Below are 16,631 nucleotides of genomic sequence, written 5' to 3'. Positions count from 1 at the left end.
TATTAAGGCAAGCCTTGCATTATCTCAAAATCTTGTTTGTGCACCAGAATAGGGGACCTGATGTCCACCCCCATGCACTGGTTACACAATTAAATGGTTAAGAGAATGGAGGAAATGTGGGGAGAGCAGTGACATCTAGGAAGTGCTGAACGGAAAGTGAAAGTAATTGCTTGCCCCTCCTTTTTGCCTAAGGCATTGAGGAGGGGAGACAATATTTGATTAACAGCTGAGATTTTTAAATGAGTTTACAACAGCTATGAATGCTTAAATAAAAAAAAAAGAATTTGGATTTCATGTTTAATTCGAAAAGGATTTTTATTATACAGCTTTTTATGTCTGGGTGACAGGTCCACTTTAAGGACTGGAGCCCAAAACTGCACGCATACTCCAGAAGAAGCTTAGGAGGGACCAATAAAGATGTAAAATTATTTTTTCATAGTTAATGCCCTTTTATATACAAGATAGTACTTCATTTGTAGCCACAGAATGACTGCCTGGAATTAGACAACTTGTTATCTACAAAAATCCATAGAACCTACTCAGTTAAAGGAGAAGGAAAGGCTTGCAGCACTTGGGGATGCCAAATATTGGGCAACTCCAAGTGATTGTATTGACTTACCTGAAACCAAGGGTTAAACCAGTGAGCACCATGGAGTGATCTTCTTCCGTCTTCCTTCTTCTTCGTGCCGCTGCGCATGCGCAGTAGAATGAAAAACCGAATTTTAACTAAAAATTCACCTATTTCATTCAACTGCACATGTGTTTGCCCAGGGAAAAGAGAAGAAAGAAGAAGATGGAAGTGGATCGCTCCGTGGTGCTCACTGGTATAACCCCGGGCCGGTGCAATTTTCTGCTGATAGGAGCACCGGCCCAGGGTTTCAGGCAAGTCAATACAATTACTTGAGGGTGTCCAACATTTGGCACCCCCAAGTGCTGCAAAAGCCTTTACTTCTTCTTTAAGGAAACTGCCAACACACTGCCATTTATTCTCTAACTTGCATTTATTTTTACAAAGTGCATAACCTTGCATGTATCAACACTGATTTTCCAGATTGCTGCCCAGTTTTCCAATTCAATTAGATCACTCTGCAAAGTGGCAGCATCCTGCATGGAACTTAATAGTTCTGCACAATTTAGTATCATCTGCAAAAATAGAAACAGTACTTGAATGCCCACCTCTAGGTCATTAATAAACAAGTTGAAAAGCAAAGGACCAAGTACAGGGCCCTGCGGTGCTCCACTAACAAAACTCGTCCATTTACCACCACTCTCTGTAATCTATCCTTCAGCCAGTTCTCTGTCCAAGAACAAATACTCTGTTCCAAGCCAACATTCCTTAATTTAACCAGTAACCTTCTGTGTGGAACTGTATCATATCTTGGCAAAATCTAAATAGATTACATCCACTGCCATCCCAGAGTCAATGCCTCTGCTCACCCTCTCATAAAGAGATTAATGGGGTAGTCCACCTTTAATTTAACTTTTAGTATGTTATAGAATGGCTAATTCTAAGCAAATTTTCAACTGGTCTTTACTTTTTTTACTTTTTTTTTTTTTTTGTTTTTAATTATTTGGCTTATCCTTCTGACTCCAGCTTTCCAGCTTTCAGGTGGGGGCTCACTGACCCATCAAAAAAACCACATGCTCTCTAAGGCTACAATTTTGTTATTGCTACTTTTTATTACTCATCTTTCTATCCAGGCACAATATTATTTATATTCCAATCTATTATTCAAATCAATTTGGACCCTTGCAACCAGACTGCTGAAACTGCAAAGTGGATTGCTGCTGAATAAAAAGCTACATAACTAAAAAAAAAAACACAAATAAAAAATGAAAACCAATAGCAAATTGTCTCAGAATATCACTCTCTACATCATACTAAAAGTTAATTCAAAGGTGAACGACCCTTTTAAATTAGTCTGGCAAGATGTATTTCACATGAAACCACAATGGTACAAAGTAGACAAAGCTAAAGCGCTAATCATAAACTCTAAACATTCCAAGTAGAAGCACACTGATTTACAGACCCCAGGTACATCTATAGATCAAGTCAACACCATCACACTTCTGGGTTTGTACATTTGATAGTATGCATTTTCTGTGTGTCTGCACGCAGTTACTGTCAGTGCAGAGAAATGCACAAGAGAAATTGCACCCAGAGAGAATCTGAGGCAGTCAGAGTGACTTGAGTGATGTGCTGATGTGTTTAGTGATGTGCACAGCTTTCCCTTTTTTGCTACAGTGCAGGAGCAATGGCCAGCTACATGTGGTAGCTCCCATTATCTCCAACTACAGTGAAGTGATCCCAGTAGTGGCCAATAAAAGGACAACCATTTTTGAGAGGTGTAACCTTGAAAGTTGCCAGTAAAATGAATTCCCAGGGTAAAAATGTATAATGAAGCAGTAGAGTTATTAATGAATCAGATGGAAGTGAATTTAGGACTGGCTAGACTAGGGATGACTGACATAGTTGGCCATCTTAAATATATTGCAATATATGGACAAACAATCCCTGTTTTGTTTAAAGGGGAGGGTAATTTTTAGTAGCACAAAATGTCCTTAATATATTGATAATAGGTGCATGAGTGAAGGGGATATGCAACATCTCAGACAGATGACAAGACATCAAAGTAGCAAACTAGATTACAGGAGTGCCATTTTTTCCTTCTATTTTTTTCATTAGCTTCTCTAGACATGTTATTGCTTTATTTTGTTCTTGTATGTGTCTTATGTTCATTGTCCAAACCACTGGAACCAATCCTTTGTACAGTAGTAAACTTGACAAGTCCATGTATTCTAGCAGTAGAACACAAATCACAAAAATCTTATTTGGTTACCCTTATTTGAAGAAAGCATATAAAAATGCTATGATTCAGCTGCATTATAGTGATATACTGTTAAAACATGTAAAAGTAAAGCTTTTATATTGAAGTCATTTTATCATTTGTATTAATTTGTATTCTTGATTAAGAACCAGTTAAGCAATTAAAAAGTTAATATATTTACCATAAGCCATATTTATCAGTAAATAAGATAATATTTGTGCAACAAACACATTCTGCTTATTATTTTTTTCATGTTACAGCACACAGCAGTAAAAATTCGTTTTCCGAAGTCGCCCGAAGTTTCCTCGTGAGGCAACTTCGGGCGATTTCGGAAAACGAATCGCCGCGTGTGATTAGCGCAGGCGATTTTTCATTTTAGCCAGGCGCAGAGCGAGGGGAGGCATTCGGGGAGAAAAGTCGCGGCGATTAGTCGCCAGGCGACTAAAACTCCCCAAATCGCCCAGTGTGTCCCTACCCTTAGAACAACAAATTTCAAAACTAACTGGCCACCCAAACCCACTTCTTATACAACAACCAGTTCTCTTTTTCCTTCTCTCTAACTTTCTCTTCTAGTTTTTATATGGGCTTGCCTGCTACTTGAATAATTGTTTCCTTACTTCATTGTAAATGCTCCTCCCGTCAGTTTACCCGTGTCTGAATCCAAAAAAGCAAGCTTAAGGCAGCACAGTGTGGGCAGACCAACTTCATACTTTATTCCGACAATTTTCATGAGTTCTTGCTCCTGCAGAAATATAGATCAATAAAAAGAAGCCAAGTAATGATAATAGTTTTTACCTATTCAATAGTTCTTTTTGATGTTTCTTAGGCTGTTGTGGATTACATCATATATACAGTTGACCAGCAGACTTCGTGTGGAGGGCCACACAAGGGGGGGGGGGTCACGGGCCTCACGTGGCCCGCCAGTTGGACAGGTCTGATCTATGGAATCCAAATGATTGCTCATGAATGGCCACATTGCCATTATTCTGTTCATTTATACTGACAACTCATTTATACTGCCTCCTTTGTCACCTGCTAATGCACTAAGCACATCAAATTTAAGTCAGATTACATTTTCAAACTTAAAATCATCTGTCATGTCTGCTGAGCTGGTTTACATGCCAGGTGGATGTGCAATATGGATGAAATTGGACAAACTCACTTACCACATCTGGCCATGTATAGCTGGCTTTTGGCCAATGGAAGACAGGTCCTTCAGACAAACACTGTGCTAAAGTGGAAACATCTCTATTCTTCCTTCATTATTTCTGAGCAGTGGTCAGACTATCACCACCAGCTCTGGCACAGGCAGACAATTTTATTTAAATTTCGTCAGGAAGATACAGGCATTTTGCCTGCACTTGTTCGGGTTTTTTTCAGATTGTTTACAGAAATAACTTTTTCAGATGCTTTTCATGTTTTATTTTTTACTGTTTTTCCCAAATTTAAGTCTAAACAAGTATAACTACTTTAGTTTAATGAAACTCAGGGATTCTGCTCAGCAGGGCCAAATATAAGAAATGCATCAATGAATGTATCAGTTTAGACCAGTTTACAGAGTCAGTGACCCTCCCCTCCTTTGGGTGTGGCTGTCCGGGAAAAAGGGTAGCATGGGTCATGCCTGTTTGAATGGTCTCTCTCTTGTATATATCACAAGCATTTGTAAATACTCTGTTGCACGTTCCTCTCCTCTTTCTATTACAGAGAAAAAGGAAATCATTCTTAACCCTTTAAATTCCACAGAACTTAGAATTTACGGGTGCTCAAATGCCATAGAACGTAGATTCTACGTTCTGCAGCATTTCTTCCTGGGAAGCGAAGGAGCGGCTTACAAAGCCGCTCCTTCGCGCCACGATCATTCCCCCACCACTAGGCAATGAGCAGCAGGAGGAGGAGATGAGTGGGCCCTTTGACTAGATCGCCCAGGGGCCCCATAGGCAGCAGCAGACACACGTGGAGCATGTGCCTGCTGCTGCGACTTCCTGGACACCCCCACACTTCCTAGACCCTCCTGCCTCTAGTGCAACAGACTTCAGCCAGCCTTTACCCAAGTAAGTGCAACACACACAAATTTTACACTATTACACACATTTTTGGGGGATCAGGGGGTTTCACACATTTACAACACTCACACAGGCACACAATTTGCCTAGTGTACACACACAATTACACACAGTTTGTTCTTACTGCATCATTTGTTGTTTTGTATCAAAAAGAAAGTTTTATTGCCATTGCAAATAGTGTATTTGCTAATCTCACAGTGCAATACCTTTTGTACGTTATTTCTGTGATTGTAATTTCTGTGATCTTGGTGCATTTTAGCCATTTTCTTGCATGTTTAGCCATTTTAGCTTTGCATAGGCGTTTTTCACTTATTTCTGTCTATAAAACCTACTTGGCCATGCTAAAATTTTCAAACTTTGATTTGTGTGATTTTGTTGGATTTTAGCATTTTGTTCTGTTCTTTGTTATTTCGTTTTGCTCATGGAAATTTTGTCTGCTATATAATCATTTGGGGTCTCTGTGAGCAGGGCCGCCATCAGGGGGGTACAGGGGGGACTGTTGTCCCGGGCCCTGGTGGTTTGGGGAGTTAAGGGGGGCCCGGCCGTGCTGCATTAACTTGCACTTACTTGCATTTACTTGCACAGCCGGGCCCCTGCATCAGAGCTCCGATGACTGGCTTCTTGTGTTCTGATTCGCCATGAAATGTAAGTCCCGGTAAAGCCACATGCGGATTGGTTGGGAGAAGTTTGAACCTCCCCTCTACTTTAACCAATCACCATGCGGGTTTACCGGGACTTACATTTCACTGGCGAATCAGAGCACAAGAAACTGAAGATACCGGCATCTGAACTCCCTGGCTAAGGTACGTGCAGTTTTTTTTCTTTTAACTTGTGGGGGCCCTGACCAATTGTTTATTTGTTTATTTTAAATGTATGGGGGCCCTGGATAATAGTTTTTTTTTAAATGTGTGGGGGGCCTTTGCTATTTTTTTTTTTTTTAAAATGTGTGGGGGCCCTGACCAATTGTTTTTTTGAAATGTGTGGGGGCCTTGCTAATTGTTTGTTTTTTAAATGTGTGGGGGCCTGGCTAATTGTTTTTTTTAAATGTGTGGGGGCCCTTTGCTAGTTTTTTTTTTTTTAAAGATGTGTGGGGGCCCTGGCTAATTCTTGTTTTTTTAAAAAAAAATGTGGTGGCCCTGGCTATTTTTTTTTTTTTTTGTTAAATGTGTGGGGGCCCTGGCTCATTGTTTATTTTTAAAATGTGTGGGGGCCCTTGCTAATTGTTTTTTTTTTAATGTGTGGGGGCCCTTTGCTAGTTTTTTTTTTTTAAAGATGTGTGGGGGCCCTGGCTAATTGTTGTTTTTTAAAAAAAAGTGTGGTGGCCCTGGCTATTTTTTTTTTTAAATGTGTGGGGGCCCTGGCTCATTGTTTATTTTTAAAATGTGTGGGGGCCCTTGCTAATTGTTTTTTTTTAAATGTGTGGGGGCCCTTTGCTAGTTTTTTTTTTTTGAAGATGTGTGGGGGCCCTGGCTAATTGTTGTTTTTTAAAAAAAAGTGTGGTGGCCCTGGCTATTTTTTTTTTTTTTAATTTGTGTGGGGGCCCTGGCTCATTGTTTATTTTTAAAATGTGTGGGGGCCTGGCCACAAATGATTTTTTTTCTTTAACCACCACCTGACACCAAAACTTGTAGGAGGGGCCTGGGCACCAAAGTTATTTTTTTAACTCGTAGGGGGGCACTTAATGTTTTAATGCCTGTGTAATGCCTGTGTCTTGTGTGGCCTTCATACTAAGGGAAGGGTGGCGAGGGGGGCCCAGAAAATTTTGTTGTGCGGGGCCCCGTGATTTCTGATGGCAGCCCTGTCTGTGAGCGATATAGTTTGGTTCATCTATGCATATTGGGCATCAAGCTATTCATTAGACCCCTGGCGTTCATATTTAGGATGCCTTTTGCTGGTACTGTACGTTACAAAATGTGGGGTATATAATGGTGTAAAATGCAAGCTTTGTGACTATTTTCAGAAATGTCTTAAAAAGCGTTATGTTTAGCATAGCTTTGCATTTGGTAGTTTGCAGTACAAAGAGGTCATTACCTGCTTTAGATGTCAGAATGTGTTTTTTCGGAGAATATATGGGTTTTCTAGGGTCTCCATACTGTTAGGGGATCTCATGGCACATAATACACATACCGGGAACTTATACTTCACAAAATATATGGTTTTATATCTGTGTATTTACCCCACAAAAAATACAGTAAATGTGTGGATTTTTCGGTAGCTGAAGTAAAGTCCATGAACATTTGGATGCGTTAACTTCATATTGGGGTCTCTAAATGCCAGATACTTTAGTAAACCTAAGCACAATGGGCATCAAACTGTTCAGTGGAACCCTGGCAATCATATTTAGGGTGCTTTTTCTTGGTACCTAATACAGTGTGGGATATGCAGAGCAGCAAAATAATAGCTTTGAAGTGATTTTTTTTCAGAATGTTATTACATTTTTATAAAAACCTCTACGTTCAGACAAGCTTTGATGTTTGGTAGTTAGAGAGATACAGTTAGCCATTTTGGAATCAGCCGATTGTGTACTTTTCAAAAACATATGTTTTTCTGGGGTAAACTTACTGTTTCAGGATTTTTTTTACCTTGGAATCGCAAGCATGTCGATTTCTGCCTTAGTACTTTCAAAATTCGGTAATATACTGCCGGGAGTTATTGCTGTACAGAAGTACTAAATCTTCCTAAAACTATACATCTCTGGTATTGGCACATTTGAGAGAGATGAGGCTTTCCATGTATTTTGGTATTTAGCGCTATCAATCTTTTTGGAAATACATGAAAACTCAGACAGATTTAGAAAGCTCAGGTTCTCCAGGAAAAAACAATGTATAGGTTTCCTAGGTAAACTAAAGGTTTCCCCCTCAGAAAATGCCCCTAAAGTGAGAGAGCACAAAATGTTTCAAAAATGTCTGGCACTTCGTGCAACTAAAATGCGAAATTCTGCTGGTACTTATAGGGTTAAAAATATGAATCATTTATTAAAATGGTGTGTATAGGTGATGGTCTTACCCTAATTCAGAGCAAATCCTAAACCCATATTTTATAAAGATAGATGTTTATATTTATTTATTAAACCACAAAATTTATAAGCCGAGCTGGAGAAACGTCAATTGCTAAAAACATATTACTGTAGTTAAGGAGTGTATTTGTGTATTCTGTGCTATATATGAATGTAAATGAAAATCAATTACCCTTAACTCCATTTTATGCCAGGGCTGTTTTTTGGTATTAATTCGATAGATTTTGTTCTTCTTTGCCATTTCAACATATGCTTCATGACCTTGCCGGAAATAGTAAACCTGAACAGCAAAGATGGACAATATAAGTTGGAATGAATTAAAAAAATATATTTTTTTTTGTTTCACAATTTACACACAAACCACTAATGTACAACATTAATCAGCTTGTCAGTTGTAATTCACATTTGCAGATGCCTACATTTTGACATTTTGTTAAAGCAGCATAGAAAAATGTTCAAAACGGTGCACCACAAATTAGCACCATACCTCTTCGCCCATTTGTGGCACAAAAGGACAACGTCTAGGAACAGTGTCTGTAATCCAAGCAGATGGCAGCCATTCTTCTAGTGAGAGGCCTTGTTCAGTCAGCTCTCCTATTGGTAATCTCTAGGAAAGAAAATATATATTTTTTGCAAAATGTATTGATACCCTTTTCACGTTATTTCATACACCATGTTGATGAAAAACACGATTTTTATGTGTGAATGTGTCTCTACATTACAGTAATAGTACAAATGGGAAACTCTGATCTATAATACTGTTGTATTCTGTAACCCTAGTTAAATTATAGTAAGACCCCCCCCCTGTTTGTTATAACAATAATGTGCTGTGTTAACTTGCACTATATAAATAAATCATAATGATGGGGCAACAAACACTGCAGTAACTATACACAGTTACAGATTTAGTACCTATGTTAAAGGGATACTGTCATGGGAAAACATGTTTTTTCCAAAACGCATCAGTTAGTAGTGCTGATCGAGCAGAATCCTGCACTGAGATCCAATTCTCAAAAGAGCAAACAGATTTTTTTATATAAAATTTTGAAATCTGACATGGGGCTAGACATATTGTCAGTTTCCCAGCTGCCCCAGTCATGTGGCTTGTGCCAGCACTTTAGGATGGAACTACTTTCTGGCAGGCTGTTATTTCTCCTACTGAATCAGTCTCAGTGGGACTTGGCTTTAACTATGGAGTGTTGTTCTTAGATCTACCAGGGAGCTGTTATCTGGTTACCTAACCATTGTTCTTTTGTTAGGCTGCTGGGGGGGGTGATGTCACTCCAACTTGCTGTACAGCAGTAAAGAGTGACTGAAGTTTATCAGAGCACAAGTCACATGACTGGGGGGCAGCTGGGAAACTGACAATATGTCTAGCCACATGTCAGATTTCAAAATTGAATATTAAAAAATGGATTTCAGTGCAGAATTATGCTGGTACAGCACCATTAGCGGATGCTTTTTGAAAAAACATGTTTTCCCATGACAGTATCCCTTTAAGAACACAGAAGGAAGCAGGTCACTGTCAGAGAGCTTATTAACTTGCTTAGCATATATGCAAAGCAGTGTAAGAAAACTGGATTTTCTTAATAAACTATTATGATCAATAGGACGAAAACTTGTTTTGTAATGTTCAGCCCAAATACAGCAAGAACTTTCATAATCATTAAATTTTCTCAACAAGAAATATAATAAGTGCATGGTCATGATCTCAAGGTTGAAAAGGTCTAACGCTTCTTTTTCACAAAAGCCATGAACACCTATAAAATATATCCTTATAAACAGGGTTTAGTAACATCATCAGGGCTTAGTGTTGTTGTGTGACGTGCTATTTGTCGCACTAAGTTAGAAGTCATGAGTTATCATGGCTTATATACACATTTTTATCAGGGATGAACGGAAACCATAATTTTTTAATTTGATGGAATTTGAAAAAGATTTGGCTAAACACCAAATAAAATCAAACAGACCACCAGATTGGATAAAAATGATAGAGCCCTTTGAGAATTGTCCATCAGCAGTTTAGCAGCAACAGTTCCTTATTTTTGCAACTTTTTGCAATACATGTCTATTATAAATATTAAAGGGGTGATTCACCTTTAAGTCAACTTTTAATGTCATGGCTAATTCGAAGCAACTGTTCAATTGGCCTTTATTTTTTATAGTTTTTGAATTATTTCCTTTATTTTTCTGCCAGCTTTCAAATAGGGGTCACTGACTCCATCTAAAAAAAACAAATTCTTTTACTTTCTATTTCTAGTTACTTTTTATGACTAATCTTTCTATTCAGGCATCTCCTATTCATATTCCAGTCTCTCATTCAAATCAATGCACGGTTGCTAGGGTATTTTGGACCCTAGCAAACAGATTGCAAAAATTGCAAACTGGAAAGCTGCTGAATAAAAAGCGAAGGAGGAGAAAAACGTTAATGCGATTACTAGTGCACTCTGCATAATGGACTTCTGTTTATCTTCTAGGAAAACCAGACAACACAATAAAGGAGTAAATAGGATGGGATGTTGTATATAGAGAGCTCATATATCTCTATTTAAATTCAGTTTATCAAAAAAAAAAAGAGGAAGTGTAAAAAAATCATTGCTTTAAATTATAAAATAAAAATATGCATTATAATAGCAATAAGCAAAAAAAACACTTTATTTATTTTGCTCAAGTTGCAAAACTATAGCAGTATATCCCTTATGTACAAAAAATAACGGCTTGAGTTGTGTTTTCCATGAAAATTTGAGTTTTTAAAATTTTATTTAATTAAAATTCACGTTTTCGGGTTAAAAAAAAACAAAACAAAACTCAAATTTGTTCGAGATTTACAATATCCCAAACCTGGAAATAGCTACAATCCTAAAATACACCACCTAAAACCTGTCAAGGTTATGTAGGAGTCAATAGCAGAGGTACCTTGAACCATTTGAAGATGTTTATAGCCTTCATGATGTTCAAGGTTTATTCGGAGGGTTTTGCATGAAACCTCAATTAGAGCGATTCAAGTTTGTTGTTTTTTTTTTGGTTAACCCCAAACTCGCCGATTCGAGTTTTTCCCATTCAAGCTTTTTTTTTGTTTATTTTTTTTTTTTTTAATTAGAAACCTTTGAGTCATGAGTTCATTCGAGGTATATATTCGAGGTATATTTGATAAACCCCCTAAATGTCCAGTTGCCTTTGAGTCAATTCTACGAGATACTGAAGCTTCTCATATAACTACTAACAAAACAGTCACAGTAAAGTGGGTGAAGGGAGGTTGCATACTGATAATCTAATTAAGGCCACACACAGCTCAGGATTATCAATATCACCTTAAAATTAGCATTTGCACATTTCAAAGCAATAATGTGGGGTATATGCAGATACCTTTTGCTTTCGCTCTTTGGGCTTTCTTTTCTTTGGTGAAGATGGCCCATCTTTATCCTCCATACCTTTCTTTCTTTCCTTCTTGTTCTGCTTTTGTTTAAACTTATCAGAATTTTCTTCATCCTCGGAGCTGCTTTCTGTTTTCTTTGTTCTGTGTTTCAGTGTTTTCTTTGGTGGCTGCAGGTTGATCCCAGCATCTGCAGTCCAGTCTGAGTAGTCACTTGAATAGTCACTAAAATAAGTTATTAAATCCCCCATTAAAAACAAAGTATGAGTTAAAGAATGCACAATTAAGACACAAAGGATTCCCTAACTTTTATATAGACTATATAAAATTCATAGAGATGGGCAATACACTAATAAATGTCTGGAACATGGAAAAGTATTATTTTATTGTAATTTGCCTTTCTTCTGGTATCTTTCTAGAGTGAGTGATTATATCATGATGATTATTTCTAAAATACATAGTAATGCTTTGCATGCGGGTAACAAAAACCCCAAAACACTCCCTACATTCCTTACTCTGGCAAACGCTTGGCGTTACCTTACAAGTCACACGAATTAAGCCAATAAACACTCAGTTGGCAATATTCCCAAATTTGACCTGTGTGAAATTAACTTCACACTTACTGTGAAATCAAAGTTTAGTGAATATTAATGAGCCCTTCAGATGAAGCATTTTTTGAGGGGTTGCCCTAAGAAATTAGGTGACTATCACCTACTCTTGATGCAGGATCGATCCACTTCCTGAAGCTCCACCTTACTCTGGAGACTTATTGGCCATCCCTCTCCGCCACAGCAGATACAATAAACAACTCAACCATAATATGTTCATTGTAGGACTTTATTTTTATTCATAGAGGGCCTTGTTTTTACTTGAAAATTTACCAGCATTCAAAGGAACACTATTTAGTATTTTTTTTTTTATTATACAATTCACTTCTGCTCAAGTATATATTCTCAACTCAACCAACAACTTAATGGCTACAGTCAACAATGAAACCAAACTTCTCAACCCTCTCCCTCTAGATAAAATAAAACAGTACAACACATAAAGCAGCAACTTTTTACATGTAGTGATTGATGCAAGATGTCAAACTTAAGAGCAATGGTTGAGGTGAGATTACATTTAATATACATACATATACACATACATACAGTCATATTAAAAAGTTTGGGAACCCCTCTCAGCCTGCATAATAATTTACTCCACTTTCAACAAAAAAGATAACAGTGGTATGTCTTTCATTTCCCAGGAACATCTGAGTAATGGGGTATTTTCTGAACAAAGATTTTTAGTGAAGCAGCATTCAGTTGTATGGAATTAAATCAAATGTGAAAATTGGGTCATTTGGTCATAACAAAAATCGCTTTGCATGGCGGAAGAAGAACACCGCATTCCAAGAAAAACACCTCCAACCTACTGTCAAATTTGGTGGAGGTTCCATCATGCTGTGGGGCTAGTTCAAGGACTGGGCCCTTGTTAAAGTCAAGGGTCGAATTCATTTGACCCAATATAAACAAATTCTTCAGTATAATGTTCAAGCATCAGTCACAAAGTTGAAGTTACGCAGGGGTTGGATATCCCAACAAGACAATGACCCTAAACACACTTGGAAACTCTACAAAGGCATTTATGCAGAGGGAGAAGTACAATATTCTGGAATGGCCATCACAGTCCCCTGACTTGAATATCATGGAAACTCTATGGGATGATTTGAAGCAGGCTGTCCATTCTCATCAGTCATCATATTTAACTGAAATGGAGAGATTTTGTATGGACGAATGGTCAAAAATACCACCAGTCAGAATCCAGACACTCATGAAAGGCTATATAGGAGGAGTCCAGAGGCTGTTACATTTGCAAAAGGAGGCTCAACAAGTATTAATGTAATATCTCTGTTGGGGTGCCTACATGTATGCACCTGTCTAATTTTGTTATATTTTCTGTTAATCCAATAAATTTTGTCACTGCTGAAATACTATTGTTTCCATAGGGCATGTTATATATTAAAATGAAGTTGCTGCTTTGAAAGCTCAGCCAATGATATACAAAATTGCAAAGAATTAAGAAGGGTTCCAAACTTTTTCATATGACTGACCATGTATGTATGTATGTATGTATGTATGTATGCATGCATGCATGCATGCATACCAGCCATGTCAGACACTGCCAGTAGATCTGACCAGTTACTCCAGGTTTTGCTAAGCCGAATCTCGTTTCGTTTTTCTCATGCAATCAAAAAGGCCACTTCTCTAATGCTACTGTCATAGGGAATAAACCACTCTGCTAGCCCTTGCTTGCTTCTGTGTCGGGACTCACAGGTACTGTGCCACCTGGATGAAGAGACATGGTAGGAATTGTGGCAAAGAAATGCTCAAAGCATGCTTCTACATTCTGAAATGCACTCCTTGTCTGTACCCAGACCTATACATTTCCTGTGAGTGCAGACACAGGAGTATACAGAGACCAGCTGATTCTCAGCCTGCATTTATACAATGTGGCAGAAGTCCTAAAATCAGAGTGAGAAGTCAATAGAGGGAAGGGGGAGTAGATAAGATACAAAGGTGCTGTTTATTGACAGCTAAGATAGAAAGACAAACTAATTTCCCTGAAGCAAGAAAAATATTTCTTATTAACAGCATGAGAATTTTTCACATATTGTACTTTTACTGCTCGACAAATGAAAAACAAGATGATTAAATACCTGTCAAGTCATTTTATAAAGTAAAGTTTATTTTGCACATTATCTTATCAAATTTAACCAACAGTATATATATATATATATATATATATATATATATATATATATATATATATATATATATAGATAGATAGATAGATAGATAGATAGATAGATAATAGATAGATATATTATGTAGAGGACACCAGGGTTGGATCCTTGACGGGAGGTATATTTCCCCATTATTTGGGCTATGGTCCCTTTAAGCAGCATGTATTCCACCCAGGTACACACCTGATTTTGACTCTGCATAAAGAGGAGTCACAGGTGCAATTGAGAGAGAGAGAGAGAATGGTGCCTGGAGCCTGTGAGCTGCAAGTCTTTGTACAGGCTAAAGCAGGGATCTGCAACCTTGGCTCTCCAGCTGTTAATGAACTACAAGTCCCACAGTCCCACAATGCATTTGCCTTTAGACTCTCCTTCATTAGACTCCTTCACTGCATTGTGGGACTTGTAGTTCCTTAACAGCTGGAGAGCCAAGGTTGCAGATCCCTGGAAGGGAAGGACTGAACCAGATATCCTTGTGTGCAAAGGACTAAAGTCTGCTAATCCTGGACATTTGTTGGTTTTTGGTTGTTTGGCCTCAAGTGGACTGACCAGGCCTGCTTTGGACATTGTAAACCCAACGGACTTTCACAAGCTGAAGTAAGCCGTTTATTATATGTTAATTTTACTTTCTGCTGAGGAAAAGCTACTTTGAGTTTAAGTTTCAAAATGAATTGACTTTCTCTAAGAAACTGTGTACTGCGTGCTGGCTGCGATTCCCCCTCAATATTACAATATATAGATATAGATATAGACAAACACACACACAAATGCAAAAGCAGCAGCACTCCAAGGATTATCATGCTGCCATAAGGTTGTGCGTGTGTGAGTGTGTGTGTGTGTGTGAATAAATCACAGATAAGAGCAGGGTGTTGGAAAAATAAAAGCTTTATATCACTCACTTGACTAAATCATCCCATAAAATGATGACAAAATTTAGATTAAGAAAGCTTAGGTTCTCATGAAAAAAAACAATACACATTTTTCCCTAGATAAACCTATAATTTCCCATGTGCCATAAGGGTCTTATTTACAACCCCTAGAATTTCCGTGTCGGGCAAAATTAAGTCAGAAAATGATCACTGAGGGATCATGAACACATTCATTCTGTGAAAAATAATCAGTGCACCTCAAGTAAAATATTGCATAGAGCTAGTGTAACAAATCACTTACCTGGAACTCCCATCACTATGCCATTCTTGCTTTTCATCCTCTTCAGACGTTGCCCCACTAGCAGCAACTACTTCGCTCTCAACATCAGCTTCCTAACATAGAGATGTATGCATTTCTTTGTTTAAATGAACTCCACAGAATTTTTATCAATAAAGCAAAGAAAGAACAGAATCATCCACAAAACTCTGAAAAATTACTTAAAAGGGGACATATTGTGGCAGGTTTTTTTCCACACTTGTCATCTAACATTATTTTTATAGAAGACAGATCTAGGATTTTGTTTTAAATTTGGCCAAAATCCCAACATTTTACAGGATTCAGATTTGTTACAATGCTGAATCATGAACTCTTACAGTTTTGTGCCTTTAAAAGTAAAAATTTGCATTAGTCACTTTAAAACAGTTTGAACCATATATTTGTGAGAACGTGTTGTTCTGCGTTTTTGCACAATCACATATTCAAAAGGCACAGTTAAGATGCCATGCAAAAGGTATTTTCAGGTGTTTTGCCACCAATTATTTAGTTATTTAAAACTCCTATAAACTCGAAATTCAACCAATCTAAATTTATTAATAAAATAGAATTTTCTCAGCTCGGATGAATTTAATCGACCCAAAAACTCAAATCGAATTCACTTCGATTTAGAAAAATTCAAATCGAATTAAAAAAACTTGAATGTCAGGAAGGCTGCAAACATCACCAATTCGATCCTTGGACTTCTCCCATTGACTTATACAGCAATTTGCAGGTTTTAGGTGGCGAATAATCGAATTCAAATTCAAAGGGCCAGCGTATGATACATCTCGAAATTCTAATTAAAACTCAAGTTTGGAAAATTCACAATTTGAATTGAACATTTTTTTTCACTTCGACCCTTAATAAATCTGCCCCTTACAGTTAAGCATTAATATGTGGGGCAGATTTCAAACCAAAATGCTTTTTAATGGAAACTACCTGCAACAGCTTTTGATAATGTGAAATTTCAAGTGCAATGACTAAAACACATGGAGCAGTGACAAACAGATCCAGTTACATCACCGGAAGCTTTTCATTAAATATTTAAATAAGTGTGGTTATTGAGGCATTTTAGCTTCCACTGACCTCAGGCAGACAAATGTGCCATAGTCTTAATACTGTTAGGGCAGGTAGTTATTAAATTGTTGTGTCAGGCAGCTTCAATTTAGATAAATTTAGAGAACTAAGATAGCTGTCCACACATCCTTCAAAGTATTGGATGTGAGGGATACAGCAGGCCAGGATGTTAAGAAGAAAAAGAGGTTAAGAAAGTTGTGGCGATTGAAAACATGCATATTTTGTGAGCCACTGTTATAAAACCAAGAAGAACACCCTAAAAAAAGAACAAAAATAGAAATCATTGACGCTAATCATTAACCTA

General features: G+C 37.6%; 1 protein-coding gene across 2 annotated transcripts in view; it reads right to left on the bottom strand.

Annotated features, from left to right (window-relative positions):
* Positions 1-16,631, bottom strand: part of phip.L (pleckstrin homology domain interacting protein L homeolog) — a 95,771-nt gene that overhangs the window by 23,091 nt on the left and 56,049 nt on the right. For both annotated transcript variants that reach the window (XM_018240597.2, XM_018240598.2), the window contains exons 22-26: positions 15,236-15,327; positions 11,274-11,505; positions 8,395-8,514; positions 8,080-8,187; positions 3,446-3,570 (exon numbers count right to left, since the gene is read on the bottom strand). In XM_018240597.2, the coding sequence (XP_018096086.1) occupies positions 3,446-3,570; positions 8,080-8,187; positions 8,395-8,514; positions 11,274-11,505; positions 15,236-15,327 (677 nt within the window). The remainder of the gene's footprint in view (positions 1-3,445; positions 3,571-8,079; positions 8,188-8,394; positions 8,515-11,273; positions 11,506-15,235; positions 15,328-16,631) is intronic.

The sequence above is a fragment of the Xenopus laevis genome, chromosome 5L, assembly GCF_017654675.1.
Source record: "Xenopus laevis strain J_2021 chromosome 5L, Xenopus_laevis_v10.1, whole genome shotgun sequence".
NCBI lineage: Eukaryota > Metazoa > Chordata > Amphibia > Anura > Pipidae > Xenopus > Xenopus laevis.
This window is presented reverse-complemented; position numbering and strand designations above follow the sequence as displayed.